Source organism: Amblyraja radiata, unplaced genomic scaffold, assembly GCF_010909765.2.
Source record: "Amblyraja radiata isolate CabotCenter1 unplaced genomic scaffold, sAmbRad1.1.pri scaffold_391_ctg1, whole genome shotgun sequence".
In the NCBI taxonomy this organism is placed as follows: Eukaryota; Metazoa; Chordata; class Chondrichthyes; order Rajiformes; family Rajidae; genus Amblyraja; species Amblyraja radiata.
The window spans coordinates 149,555-171,129 of record NW_022630518.1 but is presented as its reverse complement, the minus strand read 5'-3'; the positions used below and the strand labels follow the sequence as shown (position 1 = coordinate 171,129).

The 21,575-nt window shown below is 53.3% G+C and overlaps 1 protein-coding gene across 1 annotated transcript in view; it reads right to left on the bottom strand.

Annotated features, from left to right (window-relative positions):
* Window positions 1-4,957: 4,957 nt before the first annotated feature.
* Window positions 4,958-21,575, bottom strand: part of gnl1 (G protein nucleolar 1 (putative)) — a 30,867-nt gene continuing 14,249 nt past the window's right edge. The window contains exons 4-12 of the mRNA XM_033016649.1: window positions 18,863-19,014; window positions 17,381-17,452; window positions 15,472-15,679; window positions 13,084-13,179; window positions 9,983-10,177; window positions 9,003-9,181; window positions 7,723-7,897; window positions 7,230-7,370; window positions 4,958-5,389 (exon numbers count right to left, since the gene is read on the bottom strand). Of these exons, the coding sequence (XP_032872540.1) occupies window positions 5,106-5,389; window positions 7,230-7,370; window positions 7,723-7,897; window positions 9,003-9,181; window positions 9,983-10,177; window positions 13,084-13,179; window positions 15,472-15,679; window positions 17,381-17,452; window positions 18,863-19,014 (1,502 nt within the window). The 3' untranslated portion in view covers window positions 4,958-5,105. The remainder of the gene's footprint in view (window positions 5,390-7,229; window positions 7,371-7,722; window positions 7,898-9,002; window positions 9,182-9,982; window positions 10,178-13,083; window positions 13,180-15,471; window positions 15,680-17,380; window positions 17,453-18,862; window positions 19,015-21,575) is intronic.

Here is a 21,575-nt window from a genome sequence, read left to right as displayed (position 1 = left end):
TCTTAAATATAGCCAATGAACTGGCCTTAACTACATTCTGTGGCAGAGAGTTCCAGAGATTCACCGCTCTCTGTGTGAAAAATGTTTTTCTCATCTCGGTTTTAAAGGATTTCCCCCTTATCCTTAAACTGTGACCCCCCTTGTCCTGGACTTCCCCAACATCGGGAACAATCTTCCTGCATCTAGCCTGTCCAACCCCTTAAGAATTTTGTAAGTTTCTATAAGATCCCCCCTCAATCTCCTAAATTCTAGCGAGTATAAGCCGACTTCCCTTCTCCCTTCTCTCCAGAGATGCTGCCTGTCCCGCTGAGTTACTCCAGCGTTTTGTGTCCACCTTCAAGTCGTGAGAACATGTTGCAGTTGTATAAGACGTTGGTGAGACTGCATTTAGAATATTGTGCTCAGTTCTGGGCACCGTGTTTCAGGAAAGATATTGTCAAGCTTGAAAGGGTTCAGAAAAGATTTACGAGGATGTTGCCAGGACTAGAGGGTGTGAGCTACAGGGAGAGGTTGAGTAGGCTGGGTTTCTATTCCATGGAGCGCAGGAGGATGAGGGGAGATCTTATAGAGGTGGACAAAATCATGAGAGGAATAGATCGGGCAGAGTCTCTTGGCCAGAGTAGGGGAATCGAGGACCAGAGGACATAGGTTCAAGGTGAAGTGGAAAAGATTTAATAGGAATCTGAGGGGTAACTTTTTCACACAGAGGGTGGTGGGTGTGTGGAACAAGCTGCCAGAGGAGGTAGTTGAGGCTGGGACTATCCCATCGTTTAAGAAACAGTTGGACAGGTACATGGATAGGTAGACCAAAATGCTGGAGAAACTGGGTGAGGCAGCATCTCCCACTGAGTTTCTCCAGCATTTTTGTTTACCTTCGATTTTCCAGCATCTGCAGCTCCTTCTTAAACAGGTACATGGATAGGACAGGATTGGAGGGATATGGACCAAGCGCAGGCAGGTGGGACTAGTGTAGCTGGGACATGTTGGCCGGTGTGGGCAAGTTGGGCCGAAGGGCCTGTTTCCACACTGTATCACTCTATGACCAGTGTAGCTGGGACATGCTGGGCAGTGTGGGCAAGTTGGGCCGAAGGGCCTGTTTCCACACTGTATCACTCTATGACTAGTGTAGCTGGGACATGTTGGGCAAGTTGGGCTGAAGGGCCTGTTTCCACACTGTATCACTCTGTGACTCTACAACGGATGGAGTATTTGGTGATGTGCTAAATCCCTGTGAAAGAAGATACATTGGTGGGGTCTGTGAGATTGTATCGACACTCTGGGCCTCAAGACTGATCTTCAGAGATGTGGACACCAGCTTGTCGACTCTTTCCGCCACCCTCATCCCACTGACGATGAGTCTCACCGTCAACTCGCTCCCCAGAGGTGTCTCCGCTCTTCCAGATGTGGACTCGTATACATCGCCGACACTGAACACAGACTGGCCGATCGTTACGCTGAACACCTCCGCCTACACCCACCTGATCTCCCGGTGGCTCAACACTTCAACTCCCCCTCCTGTTCCCAATCTGACCTTCCTGCCCTGGGCCTCCTCCATTGTCAGAGTGAGGCCCAGCGCAAATTGGTGGAACAGCACCTCATATTTTGCTTGGGTAGTTTACACCCCAGCTGTATGAACATTGACTTCTCTAACTTCAGATAGCCCTTGCTTTCTCTTTCTCTCCATCCCCTTCCCCCCCATCATTGTACGAGCTTCTCGTTGAGTCTCATTGTAACACGTTTTCACCTGGCCAACAGCTAACAATGCCGTCTCCTTGATCATCATTTTTCTTGCATATCTTTTCATTTATTGTTCTATATCTCTCTACATCACCGTCTATCTCTCTCCGTTCCCTCTCCCCACAACTCTCAGTCTGAAGAAGGGTCTCCACCCGAAACGTCACCCATTCCTTTCTCTCCAGAGATGCTGCCTGTCCCGCTGAGTTACTCCAGCTTTTTGTGTCTTATCTTCAATAAATGATCTTGCCTCTTTAGCAGTAGATATAAGTCATCCATATAATGTTCTGTGGTTAAAAATGTTTGTTACTTTATCTACAAATTGTTGGAGTCACTCAACGGGTCATAGAGTCAGAAACATAGACAACAGGTGCAGGAGGAGGCCATTCAGCCCTTCGAGCCAGCACCGCCATTCAATGTGATCATGGCTGATCATCCCCAATCAGTACCCCGTTCCTGCCTTCTCCCCATATCCCTTAAAGATTCCTTTAGCCCTAAGATCTAAATCTAACTCTTGAAAACATCCAGTGAATCGGCCTCCACTGCCTTCTGTGGCAGAGAATTCCACAGATTCACAACTCCCTGGCTGAAAAAAGTGTTTCCTCATCTCAGTCCTAAATGGCCGACCCCTTTATTCTTAAACTGTGTGACCCCTGGTTCTGGACTCCCCCAACATCGGGGAACATTTTCCTGCATCTAGCGTGTCCAAACCTTTAAGAATGGTATGGTTCTATAAGATCCTTCTAAATTCCAGTGAATACAAGCCCAGACGACCCATTCGAATTTTACAAGTCAGGCAGTATCTCTGGAGAACATGGAGAGATCCCGTTGTACTTCCCCTTTTCCCAACTTCAAGTGAGTTTATTGTCATGTGTCCCTGATAGGACAATGAAATTCTTGACACCATTCAGATAATAATCTGCCTTTCTGTTCTTGCCAGCAAGATGGACAACCTCACATTTATCCACATTTCAGGTCGGGGACCCTTCTTCAGACATGCTCTCCAGAGATGCTGCCTGTCCCGCTGAGTTACTCCAGCACTTTGTGTGTCTCTAATCAGTCTGCTCGATCTCCCCAGTCACTGATCCTCTGTTATAGACTCCGTCCCACCTCGTACAAGATACGGTTTTGTTCTGGGTTTTACGATGGTGGTTTTTTCCTGTTGTTCTTTTAGAAGAGTTGTTTGCTTCTCGTTCCGAGGGACCTTGGATTGTAGCCACTTGGTGCACTAGCTGTTGATCCATGTTACAGAGTCTTGTACCTTGCACACACCAGATACACACAGCTCTCACTGGATGCATGGATGACTTCAGCACATCATTCACTGTCACTGATCAGAGCGTGTTAGTAATAAAAGTATTAACTGTACTCTGGTGGTCTCTGTTACTCTCCAAACTACACGCACGTCTCTTATGTTTAAGTGAGACCAAGCGTAGGCTGGGCGATCGCTTCGACCAACACCTCCGCTCGGTTCGCAATAACCAACCTGATCTCCCGGTAGCTCAGCACTTCAACTCCCCCTCCCATTCCCAATCCGAATCCGACCTTTCTGTCCTGGGCCTCCTCCATGGCTAGAGTGAGGCCCACCGCAAATTGGAGCAGCAGCACCTCATATTCCTCTTGAGCAGTCTGCACCCTAGTGGCATGAACATTGACTTCTCCAATTTCCAGTAGCCCTTGCTGCCTCCTCCCCTTCTTAGCTCTCCCTCAGCCCTCGGGCTCCTCCTCTTCCTTTGCACCCCCCCCCCCCCCATTCTGAAGGGTTTCAGCCCGAAACGTTGCCTATTTCCTTCGCTCCATAGATGCTGCCTCACCCGCTGAGTTTCTCCAGCACTTTTGTCCACCTCTAATATTACCCCAGCTCCCACTCCGTCATTTCCCAATCCCAGTACAGATGTTACTTCAGCTATCTCTCTGTAACCGTCATTCCCCAGTCCCAGTACAGATGTTACTCCAGCTATCTCTCTGTAACCGTGTAATTCCCCAGTCCCAGTACAGATGTTACTCCAGTACACTCGCCCTGTAATCCAGTAACTCTGTAGTAATGTTACTCCAGCTCCCTCTGTAACCGTCATTCCAGTGCCAGTACAAATGTTACTCCAGCTCACTCACACTGTAACTGGGTCATTCACCAGTCCCAGTACAGATGCTACTCCAGCTCACTCACACTGTGACCGGATCATTCGCCAGTGCTAGTACAGATGTTACTCCAGTTCACTCACACTGTAACCCAGTCATTCGCCAGTCCCAGTACAGATGCTACTCCAGCTCACTCACACTGTAACTGGGTCATTCACCAGTCCCAGTACAGATGCTACTCCAGCTCACTCACACTGTAACTGGGTCATTCCCCTGTCCCAGTACAGATGTTACTTCAGCTCACTCACACTGTAACCCAGTCATTCCCCAGTGCCAGTACAGATGTTACTCCAGCTCACTCACACACTGTAACCCAGTCATTCCCCAGTGCCAGTACAGATGTTACTCCAGCTATCCCACACTCACTGGGTCATTCCCCAGTGCCAGCACAGATGTTTTTGGTCTCCTAATCTGAGGAAAGACATTCTTGCCATAGAGGGAGTCCAGAGAAGGTTCACCAGACAGATTCCTGGGATGTCAGGACTTTCATATGAAGAAAGACTGGATAGACTCGGCTTGTACTCGCTGGAATTTAGAAGATTGAGGGGGAATGTTATAGAAACTTACAACATTCTTAAGGGGTTGGACAGGCTAGATGCAGGAAGATTGTTCCCGATGGTGGGGAAGTCCAGAACAAGGGGTCACAGTTTAAGGATAAGGGGGAAGTCGTTTAGGACCGAGATGAGAAAAACATTTTTCACACAGAGAGTGGTGAATCTGTGGAATTCTCTGCCGCAGAAGGTAGTTGAGGCCACAGTTCATTGGCTATATTTAAGAGGGAGTTAGATGTGGCCCTTGTGGCTAAAGGGATCAGGGGGTATGGAGAGAAGGCAGGTACAGGATACTGAGTTGGATGATCAGCCATGATCATATTGAATGGCGGTGCAGGCTCGAAGGGCCGGATGGCCTCTACTCCTGCACCTATTTTCTATGTTACTCCAGCTCACTCACACTGGGTCATTTGCCAGTGCCAGTACAGATGTTACTCCAGCTCACTCACACTCACTGGGTCATTCCCCAGTGCCAGTAGCTATGACTCCATCACCCCCAGTGGTGTGTGGGCAGTGTGCATCTACGGCGGTGGTTAGGGTAAATAAAGCTTTATTGGGGCAGAGTGCTACATTCAGGGGGGAAGGGTAATCTCAATGCACTCTGGTGTAAGCCAGCCGCTGGTGCAGGAGGCAGGAGGCAGATGCTCAGCTGATAATGTCCGAGAGAGGCGAGCCGGGGTGTCAGCATTCATCCTCACCCAGCACGGCAAACTTGTTGTTGCTGAGCAGGGTTGCCTTCTTACCCCGGCTGACGGGGGCTGGTCGCAACTCTGCCCTGTCCCCCTCCCCCTCCCCCGCCTCCTCCTCCCCATCCTCCTCCTCGTCTGCATCTTGGTCCTTCTCGTCATCCTCCTGGTCAGAGCTGGATATCTCCTCCTCGTCCTCCGAGCTTTGCTTGGTCTGTTGCCGGTGGGCTTCCTGGAGGGCAGCTATCTCCAACGTCTCGCTGTGCTGGAGCCAGTAGGCTGCGGAGAGAGAGAGAGAGGGGCAGGGACAGACAGGTGGGTCAGGACAAGGTGGCCAGCATGTCCCAGCTACACTAGTCATAGAGTGGTACAGTGTGGAAACAGGCCCTTCGGCCCAACATGCCCACCCTAGCCAACATGTCCCAGCTACACTAGTCATAGAGTGATACAGTGTGGAAACAGGCCCTTCGGCCCAACATGCCCACCCTAGCCAACATGTCCCAGCTACACTAGTCCCACCTGCCTGCACTTGGTCCATATCCCTCCAAACCTGTCCTATCCATTTACCTGTCCAACTGATAGCCCCAACCTCAACTACCTCCTCTGGCAGCTTGTTCCGTACACCCACCTATGTGAAAAGTTACCCCTCAGATTCTTATTAAATATTTTCCACTTCACCTTGAACCTGTGTCCTCTGGTCCTCGATTTCCCTACTCTGGCCAAGAGACTCTGCCCGATCTATTCCTCTCATGATTTTGTACACCTCTATAAGATCACCCCTCATCCTCCTGCGCCCATGGAATAGAGACCCAGCCTACTCAACCTCTCCCTGTAGCTCACACCCTCTAGTCCTGGCAACATCCTCGTAAATCGTCATAGACTCGAAACGCTGCTGTTACTCAGGACAGGCGGCATCTCTGGCGAGAAGGAATGAACGAAGGTTCATTCTCGACCCAAAACGTCACCCATTCCTTCTATCCAGAGATGCTGCCTGTCCCGCTGAGTCACTCCAGCATGTTGTGTCTATCTTCGGTTTAAACCAGCGTCTGCAGTTCCTTTCTACACATGATGCCAGCTACACTCAGCTGTGTTTGACACACAGAGTTTACTGAACTTTAGTTCCAGGGCGGCACGTTGGGGCACAGCGGTAGAGTTGCTGCCTCACAGCACCAGAGTCCCAGGTTCCATCCCCACCACGGGCGCTGTCTGTACGGAGTTTGCACGTTCTCCCCGTGACCTGCGTGGGTTTATTCCGAGATCTTCGGTTTCCTCCCACACTCCGAAGACGTGCAGGTTTGGTATAAATGTCAATTGCCCCTAATGGGTGTAGGATAGTGTTAGTGTGCGGGGATCGCTGGTCGGTGCGGACCCGGTGGGCTGAAGAGCCTGTTTCCGCGCTGTATCTCTAAACTAAACTAGACTAATGCAGAGAGGGCTGATTGAGGGGTTTCTTTGACACGTGGGGTGTTATGTCACAGTTGTACAAGACTGTACAAGTTGGGGGGGAGTGGGGGGGGGGGAAAGATTTAACAGGTACCTGAGGGGCAACTTTTATTTTTTACAAGCAAAGATGGTAGGTGCATGGAACGAGCTGCTGGAGGAGGTAGTTGAGACAGAGTGGGGTTGCTGCCTCACAGCGCCAGAGATCTGGGTTCCATCCTGACTACGGCTGCTGTCTGCACGGAGTTTGTACGTTCTCCCCCGTCACCTGCGTGGGTTTTCCCCGGGTACTCCGGTTTCCTCCCACACTCCAAAGACGTGCAGGGTTTGTCGGTTGTTTAGCTTTGGTAACTCGTGTGTGTGTGTGTGTGTGTGTGTGTGTGTGTGTGTGTGTGTGTGTGTGTGTGTGTGCGGGGTGATCACTGGTCTGCGCGGGCTCGGTGGGTCAAAGGGCCTGTGTTGGTGCGCTATCTCTAAAGGTTAAAGATACAGTAAAGATGGGACGAGGTGTGGACGGGACATGTTAGCCGGCGTGGACAGAAGGGCCAGCTTCCGTGCTGGGTGACCCAAGGCTTGTACAATGCTTGGGGAGGGGGGGAGGGGTTTATAGTCTGCGGAGGGGGGGGGGAGAATGATGGCGATCAGACTGGCCCAGCACGGTCACGCTCCGTCCCCTCACCTTTGTGGGCGGTGTAGGCGGGGGGCCGCATGCACAGACACAGGCGGCCGTCCACAGTCAGCCGCAGGATGCTGTTGGCCGCTCGGTACACGTCGCTGCGGCCAGCCTTGGCCGTACGGTAACCTCGCTTCACCGCCCATGCTGGGGGGGGGGGAGAGAGATGTTAGTGAACAGACCACCCCCCCCAAACTCATCACACTGTTCCCTCACTACCCCGGCCCCCTCCCCACACTCCCCCTCCACTAAATCCTCTGCCATCACCCTCCCCGTCATCCTTCCCCACCCCTCAATCTCGTCACTGCCCCATCCTGCCCCATTTCATCCCCTCCTCCCCCCACAGTCCACACCCCCCCTACCAGGTCACCACCTCCCACTGCACCCATCTACGCTGGCACCCCTTCCCTGGTCACAAGCCCCCCTCCACTCCCCCTTTTGTCTCTTCACCCCCCCCCCCCGTTCATGACTCAGCCCCCGTGCCCACGCACTCACTCACCTTCACACAGGTCCCAGGCTGTGAACTTGGCCGGGCTCTGCCCCTGCCCCTGCCCCTGCCCCTGCTCCGGGTGCTGCAGCTTGAGCAGCGTTTGTACTGGGATGCGGGCAGCCAGGTAGCCCACCGAGCTGTACGGCTCCTGGATCTGGGCCACAGGGTAAATACCCGACAGCATCTGTGGACACACACACAGCCTAGTGAGGGGGGGGGGGGGGGGGGAGGGAGAGGGGGAGAGAAGAGAGAGAGAGGGGGGGAGAGGGAGAGAGAGAGGGGGGGAGAGGAGGGAGGAGGAGAGAGGGGGGGAGAGGGAGGGAGAGAGGAGGGAAGGAGAGGGGGAGGAGGTAGGGAGAGAGAGAGGGGAGAGAGGGAGGGAGAGGGAGGGGGGGAGGGGGAGGGGAGAGGGGGGAAGGAAGGGAGGGAGGGGAGGGAGAGAGAGGGGGGGAGAGAGAGAGAGGGGGGAGAAAGAGGGAGGGGGGAGGAGAGAGAGAGGGGGAGGGGAGGGAGAGGAGAGAGGGGGGAGAGAGAGGGAGAGTGAGAGAGGAGAGGGAGGAGAGGGGGGAGGGGGAGGAGAGGGGGGGAGGAGAGAGAGGGGAGGAGGAGAGAGAGAGAGGGGGGGGGGAGAGAGAGGGGGCGAGGAGGAGGAGGAGAGGGGGACGGGAGAGAGGGGGGGAGGGAGAGAAGGGGGGGGAGAGAGGGGGAGGAGGGAGAGGGGCGGAAGAGAGAGGGGGGGAGGAGAGGGGAGGAGGGGGGGGGGGAGAGAGGGGGGGAAGGAGAGGGGGAAGGGGGGAAGAGAGAGGGGGGAGGAGAGGAGGGGGGGAAGGAGAGAGGGGGGGAGGGAGAGGAGACGAGGGGGGGGAAGGAGAGAGGGGGGGAGGAGAGAGAGGGGAGGAAGGAGAGAGGGGGGGAAGGAGAGAGGGGGGAAGGAGAGAGGGGGGAAGGAGAGAGAGGGGAAGGAGAGAGGGGGGAAGGAGAGAGGGGGAAGGAGAGAGAGGGGAAGGAGAGAGGGGGGAAGGAGAGAGGAGAGGGGGGGGGGGAGAGAGGGGGGGGGAGAGAGGGGGGGGGATGAGAGAGGGGGGAGGGAGAGAGGGGGGGGAGGAGAGAGAGGGGGGGGAGAGAGTGGGGGGGAGAGAGTGAGAGGGGGGGGGAGAGAGAGGGGGGGATGGAGAGAGGGGCTGGAGAGAGGGGGGGGAGATGGAGAGAGGGGGGGGGAGGATGGAGAGAGATGGGGGGAGGGAGAGAGGGGGGGAGGAATGGGCCCCTCTCTCCCCTCTGACACCCACCTGCTGCTGTCGGTCGACCAGTGATGGGAAGATGAGCCCTGGGCAGTCGCACAGTTTGACGGTGGGGGTGAGGAAATAGGTCTGGAAGTACTTGGTGTGTCCGGGGGTCCGCGACACACTCACCACCTTCCGGCCCACCAGCCCGTTGATGAGCGATGACTTGCCCACGTTGGGGAAGCCTGCGGAGGGGAGAGAGAGAGCGGCAGGTCAGAGACTGGAACAGGGACCACGGTTCACTCAGTCAGTGACGCACACCCAGTGAGGGGGACTATTGGAGGGGGGGGGGTGTGGTCAGGGCGTCCACAGGAGGCTGTTGGGGGGAAGGAGTGACAGAGGGTGCCATGCAGGGGAAGGAAACAACAGGGGGTTGGGGGCAGGGGGGAGTGGGGCAAAAGGAGGGGTGGGGCTAAAGGGGGGTGGGGGGCAAAATAGGGGTGGGGGGGCATAAGGGGGTGGGTCATTAGGGGGGTGGGTCATTAGGGGGGTGGGTCATTAGGGGGGAGTGGGGCAGAAGGGGGAGTGGGGCAGAAGGGGGAGTGGGGCAGAAGGGGGAGTGGGGCAGAAGGGGGGGAGAGGAGCTATGCTAGAGGGGGGGGGGGAGGGGGAGCGGACGGTATGGGAGCTGGGAGGAAGGCTGGTGCCAGAGGTGGGTGGGGGATTTGGGGAGGGAGGGGGTGGGGACACAGAGGGGAGGGAGGGGGTGGGGACACAGAGGGGAGGGAGGGGACACAGAGGGGAGGGAGGGGGTGGGGACACAGAGGGGAGGGGGACTAGGACGGCTGGGCGCTCCAGGTGGGGGGTGAGGATTGCGGAGGTAGTGGGCAGGGACACACGGCGTTGGCACCCACCCTCCCACAGCCCGGGCCTGGGGGGGGGGGTGGGTCTCGGAGCTGACGGAGCTGAGGGTCAGACGTCTACCCACACAGCCGGCGGCAAGGATGCTGGTGGCAGAGGGGAGAGGGGGGAGATCAGACACCCACCCACACAGCCCAGGGTGAGGATGCCGTCCTTGTAGAGTTCTCCGGGGCCACGGCACACCTCCATGGCGGTGTCGGTCAGGTGCTCCACCATCACGGCCGCCGTCTCCTCATCGTCCTCATCCTCGTCCGTCAGCTCACCGGCCCGACTGCCGGCACAGTCCCGCTCCATCTTCTCCCGCCAGCTGCTCAGGTCCACTGGGCACAAGAGACGCAGCACACGGTACAGGTCACACACGGGGGACTGGGCACAAGAGACGCAGCACACGGACACAGGTCACTGGGTTAGACCAGAGACACAGCACACGGACACAGGTCACACACGGGGGACTGGGCACAAGAGACGCAGCACACGGACACAGGTCACACAGGGGACTGGGCACAAGAGACGCAGCACACGGACACAGGTCACACACAGGGACTGGGCACAAGAGACGCAGCACACGGACACAGGTCACACACAGGGGACTGGGCACAAGAGACACAGCACACGGACACAGGTCACACACACGGGGACTGGGCACAAGAGACACAGCACGCGGACACATGTCACACACACGGGGGACTGGGTTAGACCAGAGACGCAGCACACGGTACAGGTCACACACGGGGACTGGGCACAAGAGACGCAGCACACGGACACAGGTCACACAGGGGACTGGGTTAGACCAGAGACACAGCACGCGGGCACAGGTCACACACAGGGACTGAGTTAGACCAGAGACACAGCACACGGACTCAGGTCACACACAGGGATTGGGTTAGACCAGAGACACAGCACACGGACACAGGTCACACACGGGGACTGGGCACAAGAGACGCAGCACACGGACACAGGTCACACACAGGGGACTGGGTTAGACCAGAGACACAGCACACGGACACAGGTCACACACGGGGACTGGGCACAAGAGACGCAGCACACGGACACAGGTCACACACAGGGGACTGGGTTAGACCAGAGACACAGCACACGGACACAGGTCACACACACGGGGGACTGGGTTAGACCAGAAGCAGCACACGGTACAGGTCACACACAGGGACTGGGTTAGACCAGACCAGAGACGCAGCACACGGACACAGGTCACACACAGGGGACTTGGGTTAGACCAGGGACACATCATACGGACACAGGTCACACACAGGGACTGGGCACAAGAGACGCAGCACACGGACACAGGTCACACACAGGGACTGGGCACAAGAGACGCAGCACACGGACACAGGTCACACACAGGGACTGGGCACAAGAGACGCAGCACACGGACACAGGTCACACACAGGGACTGGGCACAAGAGACGCAGCACACGGACACAGGTCACACACAGGGACTGGGCACAAGAGACGCAGCACACGGACACAGGTCACACACAGGGACTGGGCACAAGAGACGCAGCACACGGACACAGGTCACACACAGGGACTGGGCACAAGAGACACAGCACACGTCACACACAGAGGGACTGGAGCACAGACACAGCACACGGACACAGGTCACACACAGGGGACTGGGTTAGACCAGAGACACAGCACACGGACACAGGTCACACACAGGGGACTGGGCACAAGAGACACAGCACACGGCCACAGGTCACACACAGGGACCAGGGCAGGCGGGACCAGTCTAGACGGGGCAGCATGAACGGCTTGGGCCAAAGGGCCTGTTTCCGTGCCATTTTACTCTCTAGACCAGTGCTTCTTAAACTGGTGAATGGTTCACCCAAGGGCGAATGAAATTATCTTGTGGTGAATGAAACCAGAGGGGTGAATGAAGGATGAATGGCTTCATTTATTCAGATGTTTATATGTTTGTTTCTATACTTAAATAGGGCATTGCCATCAAAGTGGTTAGTAAGCTGTTAGTGGTTTTAAAGGCAGTGGAGCTGGAAATTTTTTTCATTCTCTGCCTATGGTTTTCCCATTTCAAAGTAGCAGGATATTTCCCAAATTTACTGGAATATAATAAAGCCCAAAAGGGTAGGATGGGGCTGAAGCCCGGAGTTTAGACATTGGAATATTTTTTTTCTCATTCTAATAGAATGATTTTCCCACTCCAGTGGGAATGAAACTTTTTTTCCCCCCCCTCTCAGTTTTCAATAGACAATAGGTGCCGGAGGAGGCCATTCGGCCCTTCGAGTCAGCACCGCCATTCAATGTGATCATGGCTGATCATCCCCAATCAGTTCCCCGTTCCTGCCTTCTCCCCATATCCCCTGACTCCGCTATCTTTAAGAGCCCTATCTAGTTCTCTCTTGAAAGCATCCGGAAAAACCGGCCTAGGATGTTCAAAAGGTTGAATAAAATAAACATTTACGAAATGAGTTAATTGATATTTTTTGCTCATGTGACAAAATTAATGATATAGGAAAATGATACACAAGGGAGAATAAGACAAAAATTACCAAAACAAACTGCATTTAGTGGAGTGTGAATGGATTTTTGTGATAAAGACTCATGGGTGAATGACACTGAACTTTAAGAAGCACTGCCCTAGATCTCGGGAGGGAGAGGAAGGTGTGTGTCACTCTGTGGAAGACCATGCACTTCTCATCCTCACACACTTACAACCTGGCAGTCTATAGTGTATAGATACGGGATTAGGAGAATAACGTTTACTGCAAGATTAAACCTGATTGAAGATAATCAGAGGTAGACAAAAATGCTGGAGAAACTCAGCGGGTGAGGCAGCATCTATGGAGAGAAGGAATGGGTGACGTTTCGGGTCGAGACCCTTCTTCAGACTAATTTCTTTCGCTCCATAGATGCTGCCTCACCTGCGGAGTTTCTCCAGCTTTTTTGTGTACCTTCGATTATTCCAGCATCTGCAGTTCTTTCTTAAACAAAGATAGTCTCCAGTGAGGTTGATGGTAGGTCAGGACCGCTGTCTACATTTTGGTCTTTAGAGATAGAACGCGGAAACAGGACCATGGTCCCACTGAGTCCGTGCCGACCAGCGATCCCCGTACACTAGGACCATCCTACAATGCACAGAGGCCAATCAACCTATATTGCTGTACGTTTTTGGAGTGTGAGAGGAAACTGGAGCACCCAGTCTGTGCCCGTGACCCTGGCGTGCGGTGACCAGGGTTGCCAGCCTCACCTTTGCCCTGAATGATGATCTCGCACGCTTTGAGGAGCTGCCTGGGTCCCACCGCCATGGTCCGCACTCGTCTCCGTCTACGCCGCTTCTGAAACACTAAACACAGACACAGACCTTAGATATCACAGCGCGGAAACAGGCCCTTCGGCCCACCGAGTCCATGCCATCCAGCGACCACCCAGACACTGGTTCAATCCTACACACACTATGGTCAATTTAGTTTAGTTTATACATACAATGCAAAAAACTGGCCCTTCCGCCCACCAAATTCACACCGACCAGCGATCCCCACACATTAACACCACCCTACATTCACACCAAGCCAGTTGGCCTGCAAACATGTACGTCTTTGGAGTGTGGGAGGAAACCGAAGATCTCGGAGAAAACCCACGCAGGTGACGTGGAGAACATGCAAACTCCGTACAGACAGCGCCCGTAGTTGGGATGGAACCCGGGTCCCTTTAAGTCTCCTTCCCCGACGTCTCAGTCCTGGGCTTCCCCCACTGCCAGATGAGGCCACACACAAACTGGAAGATGGGCACCTCATATTCTGAGCTTAGTTTAGAGATACAGCATGGAAACAGGCCCTTCGACTAAACTAGCATGCGGCAACCAGCAATCACCCGTAAATTAGCACTATCCTACACACTGGGGACAACTTACAGAAGCCAATTTGCCTTCAAACCTGCACGTCTTTTTGGAGTGTGGGAGGAAACCAAAGATGTTGGAGAAAACCCACGCAGGTCACGGTGAGAATGTGCAAACTCCGTACAGGCAGCACCCGTAGAACTAGGGGTCACAGTTTAAGGATAAGAGGGAAGACTTTTAGGACCGAGATGAGAAAAACATTTTTCACACAGAGAGTGGTGAATCTGTGGAATTCTCTGCCACAGAAGGTAGTTGAGGCCAGTTCATTGGCTATATTTAAGAGGGAGTTAGATGTGGCCCTTGTGGTTAAAGGGATCAGGGGGTATGGAGAGAAGGCAGGTACAGGATACTGAGTTGGATGATCAGCCATGATCATATTGAATGGCGGTGCAGGCTCGAAGGGCCGAATGGCCTACTCCTGCACCTATTTTCTATGTTTCTATGTAGGCAGGTTGGAAGTCGGGTCTCTGGCGCTGTGAGTCACCGTGCCGCTACTATAGAGTGAGATAAGCAAATGAAACGCAGTCCCACAGAAACGGCTGCCATCACGGGAAACGTTCAACCACATCACACAGGGAACTCCTCCATCATCACCAAGGGGCGACAACAGCAGAGGGATAGTTAATCAGCCCACCATTCACAGGAAGCCCATTCCCTTCACCGTCTCTCAGTTACTGCCTGCACACCTCCCTGGCCACTCTCCTCATTCCACTCCCGCATTCATCAGTAATAAGGTAGAGTTTTAGTTTGATTTATTACTGTCACGTGTACCGAGGTCATGAAGAGCTTTTTAGTTTTGAAGTACAGCGCGGAAACAGGCCCTTCGGCCCACCGGGTCCGCGCTGACCAGCGACCCCCGCACACTAACACTATCCTCCACACACCAGGGACAATTTACATTTTACAAGATTATTGAGGGTTTGGACACGCTAGAGGCAGGAAACACGTTCCCGATGTTGGGGGAGTCCAGAACCAGGGGCCACAGTTTAAGAATAAGGGGTAAGCCATTTAGAACAGAGACGAGGAAACACTTTTTCTCACAGAGACCGCCATTCAATGTGATCATGGCTGATCATCCACAATCAGTATCCCGTTCCTGCCTTCTCCCCATATCCCCTAACTCCGCTATCTTTAAGAGCCCTATCTAGCTCTCTCATGAAAGCATCCAGAGAACCTGCCTCCACCGCCCGCTGAGGCAGAGAATTCCACAGACTCACAACTCTGTGAAAAAGTGTTTCCTCGTCTCTGTTCTAAATGGCTTACCCCTTATTCTTAAACTGTGGCCTCTGGTTCTGGCTCCCCCAACATCGGGAACATTTCCTGCCTCTAGCGTGTCCAAACCCTTAACCATATAACCATATAACAATTACAGCACGGAAACAGGCCATCTCGGCCCTGCAAGTCCGTGCCGAACAACTTTTTTCCCTTAGTCCCACCTGCCTGCACTCATACCATATCCCTCCATTCCCTTCTCATCCATATGCCTATCCAATTTATTTTTAAATGATACCAATGAACCTGCCGCCACCACTTCCACTGGAAGCTCATTCCACACCGCTACCACTCTCTGAGTAAAGCCCTTCATAATCTTATTAATATCTCAGATATGGAGCAATAGGAGGCAGATGTTTTGAATGAATATTTTGTCAGACGTGACAAGTCACAGTGAAATTCCTCACTTGCATTCCCAAGGTATGCAAGCAGTCACCACCTAAAGGGCACATTTTCCCCGCTGCGTACCTGTGCTGGGGTCCGTCTCGTCCTGTGTATCCCGCGGGTAGGACGTGAAGCAGAGAACGTGGAGCTGAGGGAACTTCTGCTGGAAGTAGTGTTTCCAGGCGGCCACCAGAGAGGGCGGTGCGAGGTCAATCTTGTTCAGCACCAGGATCAGGCTCCTCTTCATCTCCCCCGTCACATAGTCGTAGAGCGCCGGCGAAAAGTGAATCACCTGCAGAGATAAGAGGGAGGAGAACCGGGTCAGGGTGGCGGCTGCCAAACACGGCGGCATAACTACACTGTGTGGGAAGGAACTGCACATGCTGGTTTACACTGAAGGTAGGCGGTCATGGTGGCGCAGCGGTAGAGTTGCTGCCTCACAGCGCCGGAGACCCGGGTTCCATCCCGACTACAGGTACCGTCTGTACGAAGCTTGTACGTTCTCCCCGTGACCTGCGTGGGTTTTCTCCGGGATCTTCGGTTTCCTCCCACACTCCAAAGACGTGCAGGATTGCAGGTTAATTGGCTTGGTGTAAATGTTATTAAAAAAATGTCCCCAGTGGGTGTAGGATGGTATTAATGTGCGGAGATCGCTGGTCGACGCGGGCCCGGTGGGCCGAGGGGCCTGTTTCCGTGCTGTATCTGTGTACTAAAGATCTAAACTAAACTAGATTGTGTAGGAAGGAACTGCAGATGCTGGTTTACACTTTTTCTCACAGTGAGTGGTGAGTCTGTGGAATTCTCTGCCTCAGAGGGCAGTGGAGGCCGGTTCTCTGGATACTTTCTAGAGAGAGCTAGGTAGGGCTCTTAAAGATAGCGGAGTCAGGGGATATGGGGAGAAGGCAGGAACGGGGCACTGATTGTGGATGATCAGCCATGATCACATTGAATGGCGGTGCTGGCTCGAAGGGCCGAATGGCCTACTCCTGCACCTATTGTCTATTGTCTATTACACTGAAGGTAGACAAAATGCTGAAGTAACTTCGGCCCATCGAGTCCGCGCCGACAAGCGATCCCCGCACCCTAACACGAATCCTACACGCATTAGCGACAATGTTCAATTTATACCAAGCCAATTAACCTACAAATATGTACGTCTTTGGAGTGTGGGAGGAAACATAGAAAAAAAGGCTCAGGAGTAGGCCACTCGAGCCAGCACCTCCATTCAATATGATCATGGGTGATTATCCTCAATCAGTACCCCTGTTCCTGCTTTGTCCCCATATCCCTCGATTCCGTTAGCCCTCAGCGCTAAATCTAACGTTCTCTTGAAAACATCCGATGAGTTGGCCTCCTCTGCCTTTTTGTGGCAGAGAATTCCGGGATCCAAAGCCCTAGAATAAGGCCACAGTCTTAGAATAAAGGGGAGGTCATTTAAGACTTTTTCACCCCCAGAGAGTTGTCAATTTATGGATTTTCCCTGCCACAGAGGGCAGTGGAGGCCAAGTCACTGGATGGATTTAAGAGAGAGTTAGATAGAGCTCTAGGGGGCTAGTGGAGTCAAGGGATATAGGGAGAAGGCAGGCACGGGTTATTGATAGGGGATGATCAGCCATTATCACAATGAATGGCGGTGCAGGCTCGAAGGGGCGAATGGCCTCCTCCTGCACCTATTTTCTATGTTTCTAAAGCACCCGGAGAAAACCCACGCAGGTCACGGGGAGAACGTACAAACTCCGTACAGACAGCACGCGTAGTCGGGATGGAACCCGGGTCTCCGGCGCTGCATTCGCTGTAAGGCAGCATCTCTACCGCTGTGCCACCGTGACCACACAAATTCAACAAGTTTACAGGCTACATCAACAAGGCGGGTCTCAGCACCAAACATCGACTGCCCATTCCCTCCACAGATGCTGCCTGACCCGCTGGGCTCCTCCACCACCCTGTGCTTTGCCCAAAATGCAGAGAATGGACCCACTCCCGCAATACCTACCGGGTGCCTGATGTCCGTGATCAACAGGATAATGTCAGACATCTCCAGCACTCTCCACAGTTGCCTCCATGTCTACAGGGGGAAGAGCAGGGAAGAACAAGGTTAATCAAGTCACGAGAGGTCAGGATTAGTCACCGGTAGAACATATTTGCTGCATGAAACTTACCAAGAACACTTCCAGACCGCACTAGAACATGGAACGCAGGAACAGGCCCTTCGGCCCACAATGTTCATGCCACACACACCATGCCAAGATCTAGACTTTATACTAGATCTAGACTTTATACTTTATACAGTGCTGGAGTAACTCAGCAGGTCAGGCAGCCTCTCTGGAGAAAAGGGATGGGTGAAGTCTCCCATCCAAAACGTTACCCATCCTTTTCTCCAGATACTGCCTCGCACGCTGAGTTAAGGTCAGGAGCAGAATTAGGCCATTCGGCCCATCAAGTCTACTCCGCCATTCAATCACGGCTGATCTATCTCTCCCTCCTAACCCCATTCTCCTGCCTTCTTCCCGTACCAATCAAGAATCTGTCTATCTCTACCTTAAAAATATCCAATGATGGCCTCCACAGCCTTCTGTGGCAAAGAATTCCACAGATTCACCACCCTGTGACTAAAGAAATTCCTCCTCATCTCCTTCCTAAAGGAACATCCTTTAATTGTGACCCCTTTGTCCTTTGGCTGTGACCTCTGGTCCTAGACTCTCCCACTAGTGGAAACATCCTCTCCACATCCACTCTATCCAGGCCTTTCACTATTCTGTGTGTTTCAATTAGGGTCCCCCGTCATTCTTCTAACGCCCATCATAGGATAACCCACGGTTGACCTATGAAGAAGGTCTAAGAAGGGTTTCGGCCCTAAACGTTGCCCATTTCCTTCGCTCCATAGATGCTGCTGCACCCGCTGAGTTCCTCCAGCATTTTTGTCTACCTTCGATTTTCCAGCATCTGCAGTTCCTTCTTCAACATAGGTTAACCCACTCATTCCTGGGATCATTCTAGTTCACCTCCTCTGGACCCTCTCTGGAGCCAGCACATCCTTCCTCAGACATGGTGCCCACGATGGCTCAAACATTACTCCAGCACTTTGTGTCCATCCATGCCAAACGTCTTGTACGGAATTGGTCTGCCAACAGTCGCGACACACAAGGTACACAAGAACGTGAAATTAAAACTAAATTAAATGTGAGAGAACAAAAAGAAAAAGACAAGCGACTGTTGGCGGGCTGCCTTCACCGGAACAACAAACAAACGCAGGCTTATCCACTGGGTAGAGGATTCTAAAACAAGTGTTCCCTCCCCCACTGTTCTACATGGTGGACCCCACTATTCTACATGGTGCTCCCCCCTGTTCTACGCTGGATCCTATTGGTGTTAAGTCCTTTGGGACGTCACAAGGCTGGGAAAGGTTGGGCCCAGGTTAACGCTCCCTCATGCTTCCAACTGTCTGTGTATTCGTCGTACGAGCCAGTCACCTCACCTCCAGGTTGTGCTCAAAGAAGCTGAGCGCGGCGGGATCGAATGTGCTGTAGATCTTCTCCAGGTACTCTCGGAAAGCCTTCTCCTCCTGCACCAGGAGCTGCTCCTTGCTCATCGTGTAGTTCCACGGAGATCGCTTCGGGAAGTCCAACACTGGGCACAGGAGGGGAAGGAAGAAACCAGTCAAAGCCACCGACAATAGAAAACACAATGGGCTGGAGAAGCCCCTGTTCTTATAGAGTGATACAGTGTGGAAACAGGCCCTTCGGCCCAACTCGCCCACACCAGCCAACACGTCCCAGCTACACTAGTCCCACTTGCCCGCACTTGGTCCATATCCCACCAAACCTGTCCTATCCATGTGCCTATCCAACTGTTTCTTAAACAATGGGATAGTCCCAGCCTCAACTACCTCCTCTGGCAGCTCGTTCCATACACCCACCACCCTCTGTGTGGAAAAAGTTACCCCTCGGATTCCTATTAAATCCTTTCCCCTTCACCATGAACCTCTGTTCCTCGATTCCCCTACTCTGGGTAAAAGACTCTGTGCATCTACCCGATCTATTCCTCTCATGATTTTGTCCACCTCTATAAGATCACCCCTCATCCTCCTGCGCTCCATGGAGTGGAGACCCAGCCTACTCAACCTCTCCCCGTAGCTCACACCCTCTAGTCCTGGCAACATCCTCGTAGATCTTCTCTGACCCCTTTCAAGCTTGACAATATTTTTCCTATAATATGGTGCCCAGAACTGAACATAATGTTCTAAATGAGGTCTCACCAACGTCTTATACAACTGCAACATGACCTCCCAACTTCTATACTCAATACTGACTGATGATGGCCAAAGTGCCAAAGGCCTTTTTGACACCTTTTCTACCTGAGTGTGTGATGGGATTGTGCCATGATGGGCTAGATAGAGATAACTTTACACCCAACTCTTTAGGCTTGAGATACAACACAGAAACAGGCCCTTCGGCCCACCCAGTCCGTCCCGACCAGCGATCACCCCACACACTAGCACCATCCTACACACACTAGGGATAATTTAAACTCACAATTAACCCACAAACCTGTGTGGTGGGAGAGCAGAACAACCCACGCAGTCATGGGGAGAACGTACAAACTCCGTACAGTCAGTACCCGTAGTCAGGTTGGAGTCCGGGTCTCTGGCGCCGAAAGTCAGCAGCTCTACCCGCTGCGCCACCGTGCCGCCCCTATTTACTCTGCCCTGACAGCAGTAGTTTTTGGGATGAGGGAACTTTTCTTGCCGTCCCTGCCCTGGGAGTTTCCGATGGGCAACAAGGAAAGGGCCCCGTGTGCAGTAGGAATGAACTGCAGATGCTGGTTTAAACCAAAGACAGACACAAAATGCTGGAGTAACTCAGCCGGACAGGCAGCTTCTCTGTCACAGGGCAGTCACGGTTGCACAGCGGTAGAGTTGGTGCCTTACAGCGAATGCAGCCCCAGAGACTCGGGTTCCATCCTGACCACGGGTGCTGTCTGTACAGAGTTTTAATGTTTTCCCCGTGTCCGGCGTGGATTTTCTCAGAGATCTTCGGTTTAGACAATAGGTGCAGGAGGAGGCCATTTGGCCCTTCGAGCCAGCACCGCTGTTCAATGTGATCATGGCTGATCATTCCCAATCAGTACCCCGTTCCTGCCTTCTCCCCATATCCCCTGACTCCGCTATTTTTAAGAACCCTATCTAGCACTCTTGAAAGCATCCAGAGAACCGGCCACTGAGGCAGAGAATTCCACAGACTCACCGCTCTCTGTGAGAAAAAGTGTTTCCTCGTCTCCGTTCTGAATGGCTTACTCCTTATTCTTAAACTGTGGCCCCTGGTTCTGGACTCCCCCAACATTGGTTTCCCCCCACATTGCAAAGATGTACAGGTTTGTAGGTTAATCGGCTTGGTAAAATGTAAAGATTGTCCCTAGTGTGTGTAGAACAGTGTTGATGTGCGGGGATCGCTGGTCAGCGCAGACCCAGTGGGCCCGTTTCCGTGCTGTATCTCTAAAACTAAACTCTGGAGAGAAGGAATGTGTCTAACCAGGCTTGGAGAGCAACCAGGAAGCTGTCCCGCCTCACGGTGTTCTGCTGGGAGTAAAAATGAAAGCAGTTGCTTTTGTTTCATCGATGAATTGACATTGGTGGGGAGATCCCGAGTGACATTGTGCTCACTGGAGCAGGTGAAGAGTCCGCAGCTGGACTGCGGCTGGAAGCATCGGTGCCATCAATTGCAGCCAGGGAATGCTGAGTGCTGAGGAATGTGAACAATGCAGGCTATTGTGTGTGGAAAGTCCGAGGCTCAGGCTGTAGGAATGTGCCAGAGTCCATCACACACCCACCACAACAGACTAGGAACTAGCAGCACAGTGGCGCAGTGGCAGAGTTGCTGCCTCACAGCGCCATACACCCTTCTTTGACCCGGACCAAGGGTGCTGTCTGTACGGAGTTTGTACGTTCTGTGCGGGAAGGAACTGCAGGTGCTGGTTTAAACCGGAGATAGACAAAAAGCTGGAGTAACTCAGCGGGACAGGCAGCATCTCTGGAGAGAAGGGATGGGTGACGTTTCGGGTCAATAGACAACTGGAGTAGGCCATTCGGCCCTTCGAGCCAGCACCGCCATTCAATGTGATCATGGCTGATCATCCACAATCAGTACCCCGTTCCTGCCTTCCCATATCCTCTAACTCCGCTATCTTTAAGA